At 42.3% G+C, this 21,731-nt stretch overlaps 1 protein-coding gene across 1 annotated transcript in view; it reads left to right on the top strand.

Annotated features, from left to right (window-relative positions):
- The first annotated feature begins 15,179 nt into the window (after positions 1-15,179).
- LOC124775935 (sphingomyelin phosphodiesterase-like) overlaps positions 15,180-21,731 on the top strand; it is a 160,436-nt gene continuing 153,884 nt past the window's right edge. The window contains exon 1 of the mRNA XM_047250780.1: positions 15,180-15,438. Within this exon, the coding sequence (XP_047106736.1) occupies positions 15,180-15,438 (259 nt within the window). The remainder of the gene's footprint in view (positions 15,439-21,731) is intronic.

A 21,731-nucleotide genomic window follows, 5' to 3' on the forward strand; every position in this document is an offset into this window, starting at 1 on the left:
TCTGCAGAAAAAACGCTCCCCTCGGTTCTCAGCCAACGTACGCTTTTACTGTAGTCATTTGAATCGGAACCCTATTCCTTTGAACGCAGGTAAAGCTTACCGCTATTCCTTCACTAGAGCACACAAGCAAGAGCATTAGCTACTGCCCACCATTTCATCATGATGTACGAAGTCAGTTCATAATAAAGATCATCTTCCCTAAGGACATTAAGCGGCATGATGCCGAGTCAGAAATGAGAGTGCCCTGCAATCTCTCAGGGGAACCAGCCTGCATTCGTTGAGGTAGATGGAAAACCGCCTTAAAAACCATCCATAGCCTCGCCGCCACACCGGACCTCGACACTAATCCACCGGGCAGATTTGTGCTGGGGACTGGCATGTCTTTCCCACCGGGAAGCAGCAGGTTAGATCACGTGTCTAGCCGGGCAGGCTTATTTACCCATAGTTTGGTAAGTATTAAATTTTGTGTTTCGTACAATGGGAGCTAGTACACCCCCTTCCACATAAACACATTTTAGGACCTGCAACTTTCTTGTAGGTATAAAGAATTTTTATGTGGTTTTGTTGTTTTAGAATTTTTGAATCTGGCCCTTATATTTGTTAGGTTTTGTAAGTTTCCTAGACTGTCAGCGAAAAGTGTCAGAAATGAAAACCTAATAAATCGATCTTTATTCCAACCACTAGTGATTTCTCTCTTTGAAAATTTTGGAGTTTTCGAAACGGATTGTGACGTCTTCCCGTGAAAGTAAGAATGCAAACGTCAGGCTCTCTGTTTTTCCATCTGGAAAACGATTGATCACAATGGGGCAAGTCTAAGGTATCTTGATTCCACGAAATGTTGTACAATTGTACAATCCTGATCGCCGAGAGACCAGCATACTGTGCCTCTTGATACCTGAAGCGAGACATAGGTGACGCTGTCACACCAGAGTGCTCCCGTTTTGTATATTCAGAAGATTTTAAATGTAGGCTAACAGTGTATGTCGTAGAAGATAATTACCAACATCGTTTTTATCTTAAGATAATTGTCATATCGCCACAGTGTGCAGTCCGGTTAAGTGTCGCTTAAGTCTTGGGCAATACATAATGGCTGAGACATATGAATTTGTGACAAAAGGTCGTATTAGAAGTGGAAAAATGAGAGATATACTGCGTTTCTGTGTATACCGCCACTGGGTTGGTGTGTGTGTGTGTGTGTGTGTGTGTGTGTGTGTGTGTGTGTGTGTGTGTGTGTGTGAGAGAGAGAGAGAGAGAGAGAGAGAGAGTGAGAGAGAGAGAGAGAGAGAGAGAGACAGAGAGAGAGTAAGGAGGGGGGGGGGGGGGAGACAAGAGATCAGGAATTATTCGATAACGGCATCAGAGATAAAATTCTGATCGATAAAATATCTAGAGGCAAGGTTGTGAAGCGATATCAAGAAGAAGGAAAACTTGAAACTAATGTCCAAGAGTGGATAAGTCGTAATGACTCCGCCAGCACCCCTATGACTCCAGCAAAATGAGTACATAAACCTCCTCACAAAGGAATCACTGCACAGTGAGCACTTTCTTTTCTGGATTTCAGTGCATCCGATCACGTCACTAATTATAAAAGTAAGGTTGGTGTTTCAAAAAGCTTCGTCATTCACAAGATTATGTCTTGTAGCTGAATGGAGATAAGAAACTTGGTGTCAATTCCAGCTTACGCAAGGAAATAAAAATATTTTATTTTCAAAAGAACCATCCGATATTATAAGAGTACAGTTTCCATTTACCTTCCACAATGTTCAGCGTGCCTTCTGTCAGACACACGACATTCTTCTAGATTATATTCAAACTCAATCTGTAATGGATCCCATAAAATGAATAAATTGATAGAGCGAAATTTTGAGTGTTAATTGCCTAAGAGACAGAATACTCTGTTTTATAAATTTTATAAAGTAAAGTTTGTTTTATGTTATGTTATGTTAACCGGGGACCTATAAACGACGGAGAGGCTCCGTCCCCGCCGCAGCCGCAGTGGTCCACAACCCCACGACGACTACCGCAGACCACTTCACCCCTCCGCCGCCCCACACCGAACCCAGGGCTATTGTGCGGTTCGGCCCCTGGTAGACACCCCCCGTAACCCCTATGTTTGCGTGGTAGAGTAATGGTGGTGTACGCGTACGTGGAGAACTTGTTTGCGCAGCAATCGCCGACATATTGTAGCTGAGGCGGAATAAGGGGAATCAGCCCGCATTTGCCGAGGCAGATGGAAAACCGCCTAAAAACCATCCACAGACTGGCCGGCTCCTCGGACCTCAACACAAATCCGCCAGGCGGATTCGTGCCGGGGACCGGTGCTCCTTCTCGCCCGGAAAGCCGTGCGTTAGACCGCACGGCCAACCGGGCGGGCAAAGTTTGATTTACTTCCCTACTTCATAAATCACCATTACTGTGGAACCCGTGGGCAGTTAGAAAATTTACTATTAGCCGAGATACAAAAGCGGGCGTTAGGTTAAAAAGGTAGACTACTCCTGAGTTAGACGGATTGTACATGTGCCCTAGTTGACAGTCTACTCTTAGATTATGTAATAGCTTTCAGTGGCACCAAAATTAGCGTTTCAAAGAACTGAAATTGATGGAAGCAAAGCAAAAGCCATCTGTTTTCAAGCGTACTTCAACAAAGGAAAGTACAGGAAAACAACCCCCACTTAATTCTCGCTGCACGCCATCTGATAGGAAACTGCGTTTCCTTTATTCAGTTCATTGTGGCAGCTGGTTGAGTGTGGGTCTGTTAGGGCTTGTTGCTGGATTCTGTCTGCGTGGAAATGGACGTAAAAACGGAGCAACGAGTTTGTGTGAAATTTTGTTTTTAAACCGAGAAATCAGCTTCTGAGACTTAAGAAACTATTAAAAGCAGCTTTTGAAGATAATTGTATGAGTCAGTCAAATGCTTTTGTCTGGTTCAACAGATTTAAAAATGGCCGTCAATCATTTGAAGATGAACCACGCTCTGGTCGTCCTTCGACCTCAAAAACGAATGAAAATGTTAAAGTTCGCGACTTAGTGCACTCTGGTCGTAGACTTACAGTTAGGAAGATTGGTGATGAACTAAAGTTTCTATGCAGTTCAGGCAATTTTAAATGTAGATCTGAACATGCGTCGAGTGTCCGCAGAATTCATTCCAAAAGTGTTGTCAAGTGACCAGAGACAATACCGACTTGAAGTGTGCCAAGAACTGATCAATCAGATTAAAAATGATCCAGATTTGTTAAATAGGGTAATTACAGATGACGAATCGTGGATATATGGATATGATCCTGAAACCAAAGTTCAGTCTTCGCAGTGGAAGACTCCAGGTTCACCACGACCGAAAAAAGTACGACAAAGTCGGTCGAAGGTGAAGACAATGGTGGTTATTTTTTTTCGATTCTACCGGTATTGTGAATCACGAATTTTCCCGTGGAGGACAGACAATTAACCAGGAATACTACAAATGTGTCCTTGAGCGTTTGCGCAAAAAGGTGTGGAAGAAAAGGCCTGCATTGTGGAAAGACAGGACAATGCTCTGGCTCATCGTGCCTTCTCCACCGTTGAATTTTTGACCAAATTAAAAATTCCTGTGCTTCCACAACAGCCATATTCCCCTTATTTGGCCCCTGCAGACTTCTGCCTGTTTCCTAAACTGAAATCTTCTCTGAAATGGAGGCGATTTGACTCGATTGAAGACATCAAGGCAAATATGGAGAGCGTCCTTAACACATTTCAGGAAAAAAAATTCCGGGAATGTTTTCAAAAGTGGAAACACGTTGGAGTCGGTGTGTTCAGTCAGAAGTGGACTATTTTGAAGGAGATGCATCACAATAGCATGTAAGTACCACCGTTGTACAATTACAAGCCCATTCCTAATACATTCCAATCACACCTCATAGGTTTTGATTGGTGAGTTTGCGAGTATCAAAATATGTGACATAAATGGCCATACCGTTTGATTGCACTGATTTAGAAGCTAAAATTTTTTACGTGGTCAAGTCCATAGACCTTAGTATCTGATATAAATTTCAGCTTGATAAATGAGAAAAAGGGGTCTTCACAGTGGACAGACAGACAGATGGAAAAGAAAGTAATCCTATAAGGGTTCTAGTTTTACCGACTGAGGTACAGAACACTAAAAATGGACCAATTTCCAAAGCCCGATGGAATCGCTAACAGATTCTATACAGAATTTTCTGACTGAGTTAGTTCCATCCAATATTAAACATAACGTACGTAGATCCTTCGAACAAAATACTTTGACCAGTAGTTGCAAGAGTGCAGGTGACACGCGTCCACGAGAAGGATATCGGAAGCGGTACACAAAACTAGTACCCAATATCTTCGAAGCCAGCTGTTGTAGAATATATTCTCATCTCAAACTTACCGAGGTATTTCGAACAGAATGACCTTCTCCACGCCAACCAGCATGGATTGCAGAGACAAGGTCATGCGAAACACAATCGCAATTTCTCCGCATCTCATCCTGAAACGCATGGATGAAGCTAATAAGGGGGATGCAGTATTTATGGACTTCCTAAAAGCGTTACTCCCAGCACCATGCATGCGCTATTAACGAAAGTATGAGCGCACGGGATAGCTAACGATTTTTTTTTTTTCTTACTGAATTGGGGATTTATTGGTAGGGGTGACACAAGACGTTACGTTGGAGGGAAAGTCATCGACGGATGTAGCAGTACCTTCTGACGTTGCGCAAAGAAGTGGTTTGTGTTTTTTATTAAACATAGGTCGGCGAATATACGTTTGAAGCACAGAATGATATGATAGTGAATCATGTACTGTGGGAAAATGGGGACGGCGTTTGAAATGTGGCACTATTAAATGATATAAAAAAATTAGATGGACTTTTAAGGTAAGAAATAAACAGGCTCTCCGCAGAATCTACAAAGATAGGAACAAATGGAAAACACTAACAAGAAGAAGGAAAAAGACGTATATCTAACAAATAATTGGGGATGTGGGGGGCAGTATTCCTCTGAGATGAAGAGGTTGATGCAGGAGAATAATCGGCATCACACCCATCAGAAGACTGAGGACAAAAAGATTTTCAGTCTGATAGTGTCCGGAAAGTAAGTGCGGTTTCGTTCTACTGCCACCCTAGCACTACTGTCGCAGTTGCGCACATTCGCACTCGTCTCTCTGGTTCATTGTCTTTATACTGACCTCTGGTTCATTGTCTTTATACTGACGCCATTACAGACGGATTGTATTGTGTTACATTTGTTAGTGATCATTCAGAATCTTTAAAGACAATCTGTAAGACGATTTTAAGCCAGCTGAAATTCGTCAACTTGTAGAGATTTGTGGTGTAAATATAATGACTGATGGAATGGTGAGGAAGTGGGTGAGATAGTTCATCGATGGACGAACCAATGTTCATTAAAGAAGCACAGAATGGGCGACCTTCTATTGCGAATGATGATTGCTTGAGAAAATGTGTGAGAAAATTCATGGAAAAAGACGGTTAACAATAAGAATGCATGAGTTTCCCCAAATTTCAAAAAATGTTTTGCATGAGATTGTGAAAAATCGCTTAAATTTTCTCAAATTTTGTTCCCATTGGGTTCCTAAAATACTTACAGAAGTCCACAAAAAGAAGCGAGTTGACAGTGCTTTCACATTCCCTACCAGATACAGTGATGCGGGAAATGAATTCTTAAGCAGAATTGTGATCAGCGATGAAACTTGGGACAAAGCACGTCCCCTTCCTGCTCGAGTCACTCAAAACCTTATTCGACACGTAACGTTACGAGTGTGTGAGCGACTTATCCGTCCACCTAGGGCTGGTACTTAAGAGAGCTGCATTTGGTTGCTTGACTGTGTGCAAGTCGTCAGGACGAGTAAGTCACGCGGCAGCTCCAGGCGAGCTCAAGTGCAAAGACCATGTGCGCGTCGTAGGGAACGGGTAAATCCCAGAGCTGGGAATGTGGACGACCTATTATCGCATTGCCTCCGTGCAGAATATGTTCCAGGAAATGGTGGAGTGTCAGACACTCTTAAAAGTGGCCAAGTTATAGCTCTCTAATATTCGATAATAACTCACATCAAAAATTAATGCAAATCTGAATGCATTTTCGATCTCAGGAAAATGAGGTGCATCCAGTGACATAATAGTATATCAATATCATTAAAACTGCAGAATTTAATACCTCACAGGGAATAAACATTTTCACAATGACCGTCTGAATTAACAACTTTTAACAGCTTCGTGTGATTACAACAAAAATTCAAAAATGGTTCAAATGGCTCTGAGCACTATGGGACTTAACATCTGAGGTCATCAGTCCCCTAGAACTTAGAACTACTTAAATCTAACTAACCTAAGGACATCACACACATCCATGCCCGAGGATTCGAACCTGCGACCGTAGCGGTCGCTTGGTTCCAGACTGAAGCGCCTAGACCCGCTCCCACAGCGGCCGGCCAAAAAAATTATCACCTCTGAAAACTACATATCTGAAGCTATTTTATTTATTGATTTGCTAAGTATATCTTTTATATCTTTTTCATTATGTAAATGTTTGTCAGAATATCGTATTCTCCACATTTACACGGCAATTGAAAGCAGGATGAATACATCATATTTTACCATGCTTGCGCGTTTATTTAATGAACAGATTTTTTATTTTGCCACTAGCTTCATTTAAATGTTGATCGCAAGTGCTATTAAAAAAACTGTGCTAATTTAAAAGTGGTCAGTCACAAGTGTTAGCGGACACGATAACTGAAAAGAGAATCAGATGATTCTGTCAAGAAGGCATACATAATTGTTTAAATAATAATTAACGACAATCTGTTATCGTTTATTGTCAGCGCACTTGCGCGAGGATACAGGCTTATTTATTTATGGACAAACCTTTGTCCATATTATTGTAAATGGTTTGAGTGTGACTGAATTTTTTAAACATTTCTTTATATGAATATTGTGGAAAGTTATTAGTTTAGTGCAGAAAAGCGGACAAGATGAGTCAAATCATGGCTGTAGCATGTAAGGGCGATGTACCTTTAGTGGGGACTCAAGTGGATACTGGACTTTTCGAGCGAAGAGGTCAAGGCAGCGGTTCGGGACACTTTTTGTTGACAGCTGTGAGAAGTCAGATGTGCCTGTAGTAACAAGGAATATTCGATTGCGGAGGTGTATGATTATGGGTTGCGAATTGCCATTACCATACTTTAACTTCTGAAGGGACTTACATTTCGAGAGGTTTGAATGTGCTCCAGAGTAGGACTCTTAATTTTTTTCCACTTGTTTTACAGAAATGAGAATCGATAGAATATCAGTTACTATCCATTGCATCGCTTATGTTAATTTGTGAATCTTCAGTTTCAACTCTGAACGGTTTTGAGCTCTTGAAGGTTTGGTACATTATGATTACGAAATGGATTTAGTTTTTGCATACTTATGACGAATATCTGGTTTGGGGAATTTGCTACCATTCTCGTACTGCTCTCAATGTAACTTTACTGCATTTGATAAGGCAATTTTTTGTCTGTACAGGGTAATTCTAAAGTCACTATACATTTTGTACGTAAACAAATTTTATTAACCAATATGCAACGGCACTGCAACTTATGTTACAATAGGCCATAATTTCAGTACATTTCAATGTGACCACCTTGCATGTCTAGGCGCACCCCCCCAGCGCTCCACTGTAGACCGAAAAACCTGGCCAAGCGTATCTGGTGTAATCTCAGCAGCTGCGGCTCGAATCCGCTTTGTTAAGTGTTCAGTGCAGCGGATCTTCACCTGGTATACCTTAGATTTCATAAATCTCCAAGCAGAAAAGTCTAAGGGTGTGAAGTCAGGAGAGCGGGGTGCCCACACCCGTGGAGAGGCACGACCAATCCATGTGCCGGGAAATGCTTGATTGAGATAATCCCGAAGAACGAGGGCAAAATGGGATGGTGCACCATCCTGTTGAAAAACAACATCAAATATCGATTGGTGCTCCAGAAACTGTTCCAGCATATCTAGTTATGAGGTTCCCGTAACGGTTTGTTTTGCGAAGAAGAAGGGCCCGTACACTGTTGACCTCGTTATCCCTAACGACACGTTCACTTTTGCTGTGTTCCGTTGCCACTCCTGCAGCACACTTGGTTGTTCGTCTGCCCAGATCCTGCAGTTGTGCCTGTTCACATGTCCACAGGTATGAAATGTAGCTTCATCACTGAACAAGACACTTTGCATCAAATTATCATTTTCCACAGCTTGTAGCAGGTCATGACACATAGCTTGTCTGGCTGCGTAGTCCTCCGCTTCAGTTTTATGTACGACCTGGATATGGTACGCACGTTTGTGCAGCTTGTAACGAATAACTCTCCATACAGTGGTTTGAGGAATACCAAGCTCCCTACTAAGTCTCCTGGTAGGTGCGGAAGGGCTATGTGTGATCGCATCCTGCACACTTTGCACGGTGTCTGGCGTTATGGCCGGCCTCCCTGGACGTTCTTCATCTGCAGCACTACCAGTACGCTGGAATTTATTGACTACGGTCTTGACAGTAAGCCTGGTGGAGCCTGTTTTCCGGAATCGACGGGCAAAGTCTGTCCGCACCTGTTCATATGTCATTCCACGAAGACGAGCGGAAACAACAGCGATTCGTTCCTCTTTGGTTAGCATTCTGTCGTAGTACCTGCAAGAAACTAATATTCCGTTATTATATCGCTGAAATGTACAGTGGTTCAAATGGCTCTGAGCATTATGGGACTTAACATCGGTGGTCATCAGTCCCCTAGAACTTAGAACTACTTAAACCTAAGTAACCTAAGGACATCACAAACATCCATGCCCGACACATGATTCGAACCTGCGACCGTAGCGGTCACGCGGTTCCAGACTGAAGCGCCTAGAACCGCACGGCCACACCGGCCGGCGAAATGTACAGTGGCTTACTATATCACTGAAATGTGTAGTGACTTTAGAATCACCTTGTATTTTGACTGAATATCGTAGGACCATTTCCCGTCCTTTCTTGAATAAACATTATTCAAAATAACTGTCTGTCGTCTACATCAATTACAGACGTTGAATAGAAACCTTGTTATTAAATTATTCATTTTCATTTATATTTTTTATATTTGTGTATTTCATTGACTCGCAGTTCTAGCCAGTACATAGACTATTTGACTGCAGGATCACAGTTACAATTTATATTTGCAGCGAATTAGCTGTGGGACATGAAAGGAGACGTGAGCTGTTCGACTCTATGACTATATCGAGTTGTTCTTTTTAAACAGAGCTGTGCATAGCCCAAGAACCTAAAGCACAAGTAAACACTGACGCAACTGATTTGCTCATATGGACTGCTGTTTAAAAGCGCAACTAGTCAGCAATGACCATTAGGTACTGTCGCAAACAATTCGGTTGGATGCAGTTTGATCACCGACCGTACACCCCAGATCTCTCACCTTCTGGCCACCACTTGGTCTTGAACTTGAAGTGCGATTTTTGAGGAAGGCGCTTTGATAGCGATGACAACAATGTTCAGCAGTGGCAGTCCTCACTGGCGGCATCTTTATATGATGAGAGCATAGAAAAGTTGGTTTCCCGTTATGACAAATATATGAACAATGGTGACAACTATATAGAAAAAGCCGGCCGGAGTGGCCGAACGGTTCTAGGCGCTACAGTCTGGAACCGCGCGACCGCTACGGTCGCAGGTTCGAATCCTGCCTCGGGCATGGATGTGTGTGATGTCCTTAGGTTAGTTAGTTTTAAGTAGTTCTAAGTTCTAGGTGACTGATGACCTCAGCAGTTAAGTCTCATAGTGCTCAGAGCCATTTGAACCATTTTATGTAGAAAAATAGTTTAAAAAATGGTCTTTCTTGTAAAAATAAACTTTGCTTTGAAAGAAGTGTTTTTCTCAGTTTTTTCCTAAAAACTTTCTTTTCGGATATGCTTAGTATTTCAAAGTAGTTCAGAGATCGCCAAGTTGCTTTAAATGTTCAGATATGTATAACTGTGCACTCCATGAAACACAAAACCGCAGTATCCTGTGACTACAACCTCGATGATTCACAATAGTAATCAGTCATCTACTTGGTTGTGACAATGTCCACGATGTAAAGTGGAATGGGCACACAAGCTCAATCGTAGGCAAAGCAGGTGGCAGGCTTCGCTTCAATGGCAGGATACTGAAGAAGTACAACGGGACTAAGAAGGAGAATTACTTACAAAACAACTGAGCGACCCGTCGGAAAATGTTGCTCAACTGTGTCGAACCTATATCAGATACGATTAACAGTGGATGTTGAAATTATGCAACGAGTGCCCACACGAACAGTTAAGTTTATTTGACCCATTGGAGAGTGACACTGTGATGCTGAGAAAAGTGATCTGGCAGACGTTTCAAAGTAGTTGCCAACTATCCTGCAAAATCCAACTTACATACTTTTGAGAACCAGTATTATGTGAGGAATCTTGAAATATACTTGTGACGGAACTGCGCTTATTGTTTCCATTAGTGGATAAACTGTTCTGAAGCAAAGTATGAGTAAAGAAGTTTATGTACATATATACACAAAACTGTACATATGCACATAAACATGTTTGCTCACACTGTGCTTCAAAACCATTTTCCACTTCTGGAAACATTAAGTTCTCTTTCGATGTGTTTTGTAAACCTACATTCACACTGTGCCCATTTTTAATATACCAATATGATCTTACCAGGCCCAGAATTAACCTAAATCTGAGAAAAGAAGAAAAAATGATACAGAATGTTAAAGCACCTAAAGATGAACACCCAAGACTCGAAATGCATCGAGCATTGATATAAAATCATGGCTGTGACTGAAGGCGGTTGTTCTTTATCTTATGAAAGAAATTTTAATCGGGCAATTCGGTATTTCTTATCATATGTTATACTTTTTAAGTAAAGCTTTTCCTACTCAAATTTATAGACCAAATACTATTTTATGAAGGTTTCGCGAAAGCAAATTATTCACACAATAAATAAATGTGTTTTCAGAATAGAATTAAAAAACATGATCCTTTTCAAGGCCCGCTTCAACAAATCGGATCCCCCACCCCGCGCTTTGACAAAATTCTGGCAACGTCCTTGAGTGGGCCTAAGTTTTGAAATACCCCAAGCTTTTTTCATAAAAGGATAGTTAAAGTTTTACCAAAATACAACTGTCAACAAAAGATTTAAAGCATTCAGCTTAAAGAGCGTTTTTGCTGAAATCGCAGTACAGTATTACAGTTATCTGCAAAAGCCCTAATGATTTATAATAGTTACCGGCTAATAGACTGTGAAGGGCCAGCATAAGGATTAATTATTGTGCGCGTCTGGAAGTAACAGTGTTCATAATTTCATGTGTATATAGTTAACAGCGTTTCTCATATTGTGTTGTAACTAAAATATTCAGTCTTGATCTGAGTCTACAGAGAGATTAGTTTCTGGCTCCCGATGCCAACTGTCGAGCTAGATTTAAGTTTCATATTACAATTGCAGCGTTAGTGAAGTGCACTCGCCAGCTCTCTAACATCTGCGTGCTATAATAAGCAACTGGCTGCAGCTATTCAGACTATAGTATAAGAGGCATTCAAATGAAACCTGGTCACTAGTGTAAAGTAACGGTAATGATTTTATTGACTCAGAAGTGTAGTTATACACAGTAATCATACTCAAAAATAGTCTACATAACTGTTGCCACATTTATCTCATTGCGACATTAGCCGGTGGATTCCATCCTTGAAGAAGCTATTAGGCTGCTGTCGGATCCAGGCTTTCCGGTTCAAAATGGTCTCACCATGTTTCGTCACCTGTGGCAATACATGGCAGAAAGCCGTATTCCTCCTCGTGATAACGTTGCAGATGACACAAAGCCAGCGCCATTCGAGTATTGCGCTGTTCGGTGGTCAAATGGTTCAAATGGCTCTGAGCACTATGGGACTTAACTTCTGAGGCCATCAGTCCTCTAGAACTTGGAACTACTTAAACCTAACTAACCTAAGGACATCACACACATCCATAACCGAGGCAGGATTCGAACCTGCGACTGTAGCGGTCGCACAGTTCCAGACTGTAGCGTCTAGAACCGCTGGCGTTCGGCGGTCAGTTGGTTGGGAACTCACTGTGCACAGATTTTTCGATAGTTCAAGTGTTGATGCATTATGGTGTGGGCGGTGCCCACGCTAATACCCAGTAACCGATGGATCTCGTCCACGGTGATTCTGCGGTTGTCCAAGACTAAAGCATTCACTTCCGCAACCATTTCCGGTGTGATGACACTGCTGACACGATCAGCCTGTCCAGGACGAGCATCATCTTGCAGTGACTCGCGCCCCTCAAGGAATCGTTTGCGCCATTCCACAACCCCTGTACGACTCAGACTATGCTCACCGCACACAGGCTTCATCCGTCGATACACTTCATGGCCTCCAACTGTCTCCGCCGCCAAAAATCGAATCACTCCTCGTTGTTCCCGCTTACTCGCCTGCATGTTCGGTAGTGGACGATAACTTGTGTGGTCACCTTCTCTTCGGTGTGAAACCACACTGGCGCTATGCAACATCAAACGGTGCGCACGCGTCAGGCTCTCGACCAATAGATGGCGCCACCATACCCACAGTTACGTGGTGCCACCTTACGTGTAAGATAAAGTTAGACCCTCTGACCGGGTTTCATTTGAATGCATCTCATAGATCCAGGTCTCACATGTTCCATTTGATCTAACTAATATAAGGCGCGAGAGTGCAAATAATAACAGGAATAGAGAATGTAATTACCTGACAACCATTTCAAGGACAGATGTTCCTATAATTATCCTGATAAATTAACCTCTCGTTCAAGTTAATATTACTCCACCATTAGTAATTAATTGCCTACAATAATCATTAGCTTTCTGTTTTAATACACATGTAGTAATTGTTATTGAGCGCCACTTGTTGCAAAAACGGTTAATATTCTTTCTGCATTACCCATACTAAACTTCAGTTACACTGGTTGATAAATTGCGCTACTGCTTGGTATTTTACTTGCAAAACATAATTTCAGCATCAACTAAACTCAGTCACCTTTCTTTATGAACCGTGGTAGTACTTGTTATAACTTTGTCTAATGAAGCTGGCAACCATTCTCTTTTACGTAAGCACAGTTTACTTTACTACTGATAGAATCTTGGTTCTGGTACTGTTTCCCTTAAAAAGAAATCTTCAGAAAAACAAAAACAGTCCGATATCTTTCCTTTAAGTACAATCACGGGCAAATAAGTATCCTTTCACAGGAGTAACATTATCGGTGCATTGCTAATTTAGTAGCAGCCAGTAGTGTTACAACTTGCAGTAACACTTAGCAGTGTGAGTAATCATAAGTTCAAAAGTTTTCCGCTTGTGTTGTATATTACCAAGCTATAGAATTGCTTGTTTGGATATAAGTGTGCAGAGTTCTCGAGTGTGGCAGGTCTTGCTCAAATCACTGCTGAACTCTAGTCGACACGCCGCAATACGAACGAAAAACTGCAACATTTCGTACTAAAAGCCTTACGTTTGGTTGCCGTAGGGACTATGTGAAGACAAGACTAATTACAGCGTGAATTGCAGCATTATGAATACAATCATTCTGCCCGTGGTCCATTAGCTGGAATCCGCAAGAACGACGACTTGTCTCCAGAGATTTCACTATCTTCTTTGGTTTTGGCTCTTGAGGAAGCATGGGCTGCCACTTCCCCACAGACATTAAGAAACCTCATTGAAACTGCCCCCAGCAGAGTTAAAGCGAAGGTGGAGACACCCCATATTAACGTCCACTAATAGCTGTCCAGATACTTTCGATCAGATAGCATATGATATTAGGGGGGGGGGGTGTATTATTGTTTAGTGACTTGATCGCACATTGGAAGTTGCCATAGACGTGAAGAAGGAGCTTCTGTCGACATTCTCGGTGACCAGTTGTTACCCTTTCTTTCACATCTTCATTGTGAGTGGACGTTCTCGTGTTCCAAGATAGCAGCCAAAACTACACGTATACGTTCCTAGTCTGACAAACATTCAGGCATCCTGTCACTCCTTGACTGCCCGCTAAATCACCAGATCTTGATCCCATAGACAATCCCTGAGACTGGAACAGCGACTGGCACATCATCCCCACAGTTGTCGCCTCGACTTTGTGAGGTTACAAGGGACAGAGTAATAGTATAACTAATTTGCTGGATGTGGTAATGTTTACTGTGGAAGAACAGTTGGGTTATAGCAAGCACAAGTCAATATATTTATGGAGTCACCTTATTGATAAAGAGAGGAGGCAGCATATAACAGTTTCACATTGAATTACTTAGTTACATAATTGCCTATGCCTCAGTGCATAACTTGGTACATATGTTAATAATGTAAGGTGTGCTTGTCTTGCTAATCATTGGATTTGATGGGTATCTAATCACTGAAATAGGAGTACTCAATAAATATAAGAGCTCCTCAAAATAGTTCAAAACTCAGATTTAAAGCATAGTAGCAGGGATAATATTTTGGACATTAAAGAACATGTTTTATATAAAAATTAAGTTGTAAGGATGTTTGAGAGCCTCTGCTTAATAAGTTATTGTCTTTTATTGTGAAGGTACTGTTCAGTTTTCGATCTATGTAGAGCAAAATGAGTATTTCGTATGCCACACCTTTTAGGCAAAGGCGTGATTAAACAAAAGAAGAGGGGTGAAATTGCCAAAAAGTGGAGTGCCCTTAAATATGTAAGTAATCTGATGATTGTCTACAAAATAATATAAGGTATCTAGTTTTACGTATTTTAATATTGTAACATTGTAAATGAATGATGGTCATGTTTAGAAATAATATATTTTACTAATGTAGAGTCACGTGACCGGACACAGGACAGAGGATAGGGGACAAAGGTCGGGGTCTTTTGATCGTGGTCCGTCGGTGCGGTAAGGTCGGTGCGGCTAAGAGCCGCCGACATAGTATCACGTGGCCATCAGTTTGTTTTGTGTATGTGATTCAGTAAAATAAAAACATTTTCATTCTAAACTGTTGTCGGTGTAAATCATTTGTGAACGATCGTGATTTAGACAAACACTTGAATTCATTCACTGTAGTACTTAGGCTGGCTATTTATTCAATATAGGGCGCGAATGCAACTGTGCATAACCGAACCCCTTTTGCAGACGAGTCATGATAAAAGGTTGTGTACAAGCCCGATTGAAGTTGCAACATGACAAAATTTTGGTCTGCCGCGCTTACATGGTATGTGAGAGGCGGTCCGCAGTTGACAAAGAGGGCGGTAGCTACAGCTACAGCAGCGCGCCGCGAGGAGAGCCGGCGCAGAGTGCGAATTCGCGCTGTTGTAGATAAGGGACACGCGGAGACCCGGCAGCTCATTCAGTTCGCCATGGGTGAGGAGAGGAGCCGCCTTCTGCTGCCGCTGGCGCTGGCGCTGCTGCTGGTCGCCCTGCCCGGAGCCCTCGCCTCAGGTAAGAGGCAGCACCATCTGCCCCTGCGACTGTACTCTGAAAACCACTGCCACGCGCATCTCAGGCGGCACTGTCCACTGTAGCGCGTGTGTGTAGCAAAAGTGACTGCTTACATGTCTCTATGCACACTGTCTTGTCTTCACAGCCCGCGGGTGCGAGGAGTAAAGTGTTGCACTATAACTCAGATTCCTCAATATGTTTCCTCTTTGAAAGTAGGCATTCAGTGGGTACTTGGCGTCTGCCAGTCCACTTTTTTCAACTTCAGTTATACTCTCTCATGGATCAAACAAACCTGAGACCATTCATTCTTCCCCAATTTGCATACGTTCAATAACCCCTGTTATTCCTATTTGCTATGCTTTCCACATGCCCGAGTGTTTTGGAGGTGATCTTTTTAAACTCACTGCATTTTTCACACTATCGTACCAAAGTCTACCACATGCCTCCGTTTCCGTTTCACATCCCCAAAAGTTTTTAGTTGGAGGATACTATGTTTTGGAGTTTGATGAAGTGCAAATTTTCACATTTCGGAATATCTAAAACTATTCCAAACTCTTCACAACTTTGAAACCTTATCAAGGTCATATTGAATATGTGTGCAGATTTTTTCAGACTATACCTTATTACAGATAACTGTAAAACGTCTGAGATTACCAATAATATACATACACTACTGGCCATTAAAATTGCTACACCACGAAGATGACGTGCTACAGACGCTAAATTTAACCGACAAGAAGAAGATACTGTGATATGCAAATGATTAGCCTTTCAGAGCATTCACACAAGGTTGGAACCGGTGGCGACACCTACAACGTGCTGACATGAAGAAAATTTCCAACCGATTTCTCATACACAAACGGCAGTTGACCGGCGTTGCCTGGTCAAACGTTGTTGAGATGCCTCGTGTAAGGAGGAGAAATGCGTACCATCACGTTTCCGACTTTTATAAAGGTCGGATTGTAGCCTATCGCGATTGTGGTTTATCGTATCGCGACATTGCTGCTCGCGTTGGTCAAGATAGACTGACTGTTAGCACAATATGGAATTGGTGGGTTCAGGAGGGTAATACGGAACGCCGAGCTGGATCCAAACGGCCTCGTATCACTAGCAGTCGAGATGACAGACATCTTATCCGCATGGCTGTAACAGATCGTGCAACCACGTCTCGATCCCTGAGTCAACACATGGGGACGTTTGCAAGACAACAACCATCTGCACGAACAGTTCGACACGTTTGCAGCAGTATAGACTATCAGTTCGGAGACCATGGCTGCGGTTACCCCTGACGCTGCATCACAGACAGGAGCGCCTGCGATGGTGTACCCAACGACGAACCTAGGTGCACGAATGGCAAAACGTCAGTTTTTCGGATGAATCCAGGTTCTCTTTACAGCATCATGTTGGTCACATCTGCGTTTGGCGACATCGCGGTGAACGCACGTTGGAAGCGTACATTCGTCATCGCGATACTGGCGTATCACCCGGCGTGATGGTATGGGGTGCCATTGGTTACACGTCTCGATCACCTCTTGTTTGCACTGACGGCACTTTGAACAGTGGACGTTACATTTCAGATGTGTTACGACCCGTGGTTCTACCCTTCATTCGATCCCTGCGAAACCCTACATTTCAGCAGGATAATGCACGACCGCATGTTGCAGGTCCTGTACGGGCCTTTCTGGATACAGAAAATGTTCGACTGCTGCCCTGGCCAGCACATTCTCCAGATCTCTCACCAATTTAAAACGTCTGGTCAATGGTGGCCGAGCAACTGGCTTATCACAATACGCCAGTCACTACTCTTGATGAACTGTGGTACCGTGTTGAAGCTGCATGGGCAGCTGTACCTGTACATGCCATCCAAGCTCTGTTTGACTCAATGCCCAGGCCTGTTCTGTGTACTGATTTCTCAGGATCCATGCTCCCAAATTGCGTGAAAATGTAATCACATGTCAGTTCTAGTATAATATATTTGTCCAATGAATACCCGTTTATCATCTCATTTCTTCTTGGTGTAGCAATTTTAATAGCTAGTAGTGTATATGGATGTGGTGTCTGTTCTTTTGGACATGTCCGAAAGAACAGGCACCATATCCATATATGTATATAGTTCTGGCAATACCGGCAATGATCTTCTTCCTCTGTGCGGATGCACACATATTCCCCGAACTCCTACGGGACTTGGTAAGAATATCTTCCACGAGTAATGAGTGTGTTGGGTTGGGACACTACGAATGTAATGTGTGAACATACAAGGTGAGAATGTGGCTCTCGTGGGAGGCGTGCGCGAGATAGTCCCTGCAGTCGCACTATCCTCTGTGCCCTCGGTGGCTCAGATGGATAGAGCGTTTGCCATCCAAGCAGTCCCGGTCGGGGCATACGTTTTCACCTGTCCCTGTTTATATATATCAACGCCCGTCAGCAGCTGTAGGTATTAATATAATTGTAATTTCGTACCAATAATATTGTCTGCCTGGTGACTGATATACAACATGAATGACAAGTGTCCCACCACAGTTCCTAGGGCAACGCCAGAAATTACTTTCACATCTGTTGGTGACTCCCCACTCGAGAAACCATGTCGCATCCTCCCTACCAAAAAATCCTCATTCTAGTTACAAATTTCATTTGATACCCCATGTGATCATGCTTTCAGTTGATAAGCGTTGGTCGAATAGAACTCTCACTTAGCTCCACAAGGTGCCAACTAGTAACTGTGTCTCGAAGTAGAACACGTCCCTGCATTATGGGGGCAACAATAACGATAGTATGCAGAACATTACAAGTCAGTGGTCTCTATACCACCTGGATGGAGAGCTACCGTCTTGGAGCAATGGACTAGTACATTCCTGTTGTCTCCATCGTCCTCCAAGTCGTAGTTATACAAAAAGTTTCAGTTTGTCTGTACGTGGTTAAAGATTATTATTCGAACTATGCCACGACTATGAAAGTGCCTGAAGCAGAGAACTATGAGATCAGCATGAGTCTACAATACTTCATTAGGAGACACCAAGGAAACAGAATAGTTCCTTCCTTCACAGAAGTTCGAATTTGATGGCTTCTCTTGCGGTTTTCTTCTAGCAAATGGTAACAAACAGTATTCCATAAATATTTCGTGTATTTATACGAAGTGTGAGAGGAAAGTTTTAAGAATGGGCTTGTAATTGTACAATGGTGGTACTTAAATGATACTGTGATGTATCTCCTTAAAAATAGTCCCCTTCTGACTGAACACACCGACTCCAACGGTGTTTCCGCTTTTGAAAATATTTCAGGAAATTTTTTCCTGAAGTGTGTTAAGGACTCTCTCCGTATTTACCTCGGTGTCTTCAATTGTGTCTAATTACTTTCCTTTCAGTGAAAATTTCAGTTTAGGAAACAGGTAACGTCCACAGGGGCCAAAAAAGAGGAATATGGCTGTTGTGGAAGAAAAGGAATTTTTAATTTGGTCAAAAATACAATGAAGGAGAAGGCACGATGAGCCGAAGCATTGTCACAATGTTGCACCCAACCCCTGTCTTTCCACAATGCAGGCCTTTTCTTCTGCACCTATTCGCACAAACTATTGATGACACATTTGTAGTATTACTGGTTAATTGTCTGTGCTCCAGGGGTAAATTCATGATGCACAATACCTGTAGAAGCGAAGAAAATCACCAACATTGTCTTCACCTTCGACTGACTTTGCCGTGGTTTTTTCGGTCTTGGTGAACCTGGAGTCTTCTACTGCGAAGACTGCACTTTGGTTTCAGGATCATATCCATATATCCACGATTCGTCACCTATAATTACTCTATGTAACAAATCTGGGTCATTTTTAGTCTGATTAATCAGTTTTTGGCACACTTCAAGTCGGTATTGTCTCTGGTCACTTGACAACACTTTTGGTATGAATTTTGCGGACACTCGATGCATGTTCAGATCTTCAGTTAAAATTGCCTGAACTGCATAGAAACTTAAATTAAGTTCAGCACCCATCTCCCTAATTGTAAGTCTACGATCAGAGTGCACTATGTTGCGAACTTTCACAACGTTTTCATTCGTTTTTGAGGTCGAAGGACGACTAGACCGTGGTTAATCTTCAAATGATTCGCAGCCATTTTTAAATCTGTTGAACCAGCCAAAAACATTTGACTGGCTCCTACAATTATCTCCAAAAGCTGTTTTCAACAGTTCGTAAGTCTCAGAAGCTGATTTTCCAGTTTTAAAACAAAAATTCACTCGAACTCGTTGCTCCGTTTTTACGTCCATTTTCACGTAGACAGAATCCAGCAACAAGCCCTGACAGACCCACACTCAACCAGTTACCACAATGAACTGAATAAAGAAAACGCAGTTTCCTGTCAGAAGGCGTCAAGGACAAAGCAATGACTCATTCCCCACCCTCTGTGTACCTGCCCACCAACCCAGTAAGCAGTAGCAGATCCATTCTTAAAATTTTCCGATCACACCTTGTACCTTTACTCCTTATGTCCTGCAGGTAACTGACAAGCATTTGCAGCACTGTTTCCGAAATCTATTGACTGTCACCTTGCGCACACATTTGACATCCAAACAGACCACATTTGGTATGAGGAAGTGCATATTACTACCCCGGAAAATTCTATATTTATTATTTTGTTAAGACAAATATACTGTCAGATTTGCAGTACGTATCACCATGACAGTGAGTGGAACATAAATGGTGCTAGGCAGTGTATCACCCCAGACAGCAATCACTTCAGATACCAGTCACTCCAGATACCAAGTGCGTAATAAAGTGTTACACTTTAGACTAATAAGTAGATGTCCTTATGCATGTCAATATGAGTTTCTGGTTATGAGATTTTGCTCAATTCTCTTGAATTTTTACTTTCAGTAGCGGGAATGTTTAAGCAAACGATGTCGACTTTCCTGAAGAGGTGTCCACATTGCTTACAGACTTGATTTTACGAATTACACGCTCTTAAAGGTTTGAATAAGTCTGTACTTAATTCCTTTATTTCTACCAGATTGCATGTTCGCATGACACCGAAAATTTTGAGTACAGCGTAAGTGAAATAATGCAGAAGCAATTTTCTGATCATGATGACGATTTCCGGATCAAATTCGAGACTTCAAATCATAGAACATAACTGTCACCAGTTCATGCATCAGTCTGGAGAAACAGTTAATTCTGTTGCTCTCCAGGAATCTGAAACATACGATATAATAGGATCATGTGGGCCCAGACTCTGAAAATTTGTTCTTTTTGCATTCTAGTGACTCTTTGTGGAAGCGTGTTGCGAAGTTCTTTGGCTATCACTCTCAGACAGCTGCATTTCGACACTCAGGTGGTATATATTTGGAATAAAATAGCTTTGTAATTGACAGACTGGTTGTGGGGGGTCCCTGTTGCCAGAGTGCAAACAACATGCGCCTACAAAACGGGCAACGCTGCAAGCATGTGACGCTCGAAGAAGTACCACGATTGCCTGGTGGTCGGCCCCTACAACTCGAATCCCCCAAACGTGAATCACAAGGTTATTTTATTCAAAGTACAGAGATCACAATCACGTGGGAGTGACCATACATCTTTGGCTCGATGAGCAAGAAATCGTAGCACAGTACTCCGAAACTAATGATACAGTTTCAGCTTATCATATAAGTTACTGAAATATTTTTTTAATTTATTATTTGGTAGTGTACCTGCCGCAGTGTAAATCTGAGACAAGTTTATATTCCTGACGAATAGTAGAAGGTGTTTCTATGATGATGAAACTATATAAAGAAAGGAAAGAGAGTACTGAGAAAAATCATGAACCTTAATCAAGATGACTAGATGGGAATTTGAGCCGCCGTCTTCTCGAATACGAATCCATCATTTTACCACTGCACTACCTCGCTCACCGTTAACTCTAAAAAATGGCTCTGAGCACTATGGGACTTAACATCTATGGTCATCAGTCCCCTAGAACTTAGAACTACTTAAACCTAACTAACCTAAGGACATCACACAACACCCAGTCATCACGAGGCAGAGAAAATCCCTGATCCCGCCGGGAATCGAATTCTCATTTTGTCCGCGTTTGTTCGTTGTATCTACTCGGGGCGGACGTCGTAAGACATCCGATTAAGTTCGTTGATGATCGATTAACTCAGTTTTTTTTTTATTACAGAGGGTACGTAACCCTCTGTCCGAACACGCTGAGCTACCATGCCGGCAACAAAATACTCTTCATAGGTCTGCGACTCTACTCATTACGCTAAACCTACACAACTCTCAGAGATGGTGAAGAATGGCAAAGCATCAGTGTGAGATATTTAACCTT

The sequence above is a fragment of the Schistocerca piceifrons genome, chromosome 2, assembly GCF_021461385.2.
Source record: "Schistocerca piceifrons isolate TAMUIC-IGC-003096 chromosome 2, iqSchPice1.1, whole genome shotgun sequence".
NCBI classification, from domain to species: Eukaryota; Metazoa; Arthropoda; class Insecta; order Orthoptera; family Acrididae; genus Schistocerca; species Schistocerca piceifrons.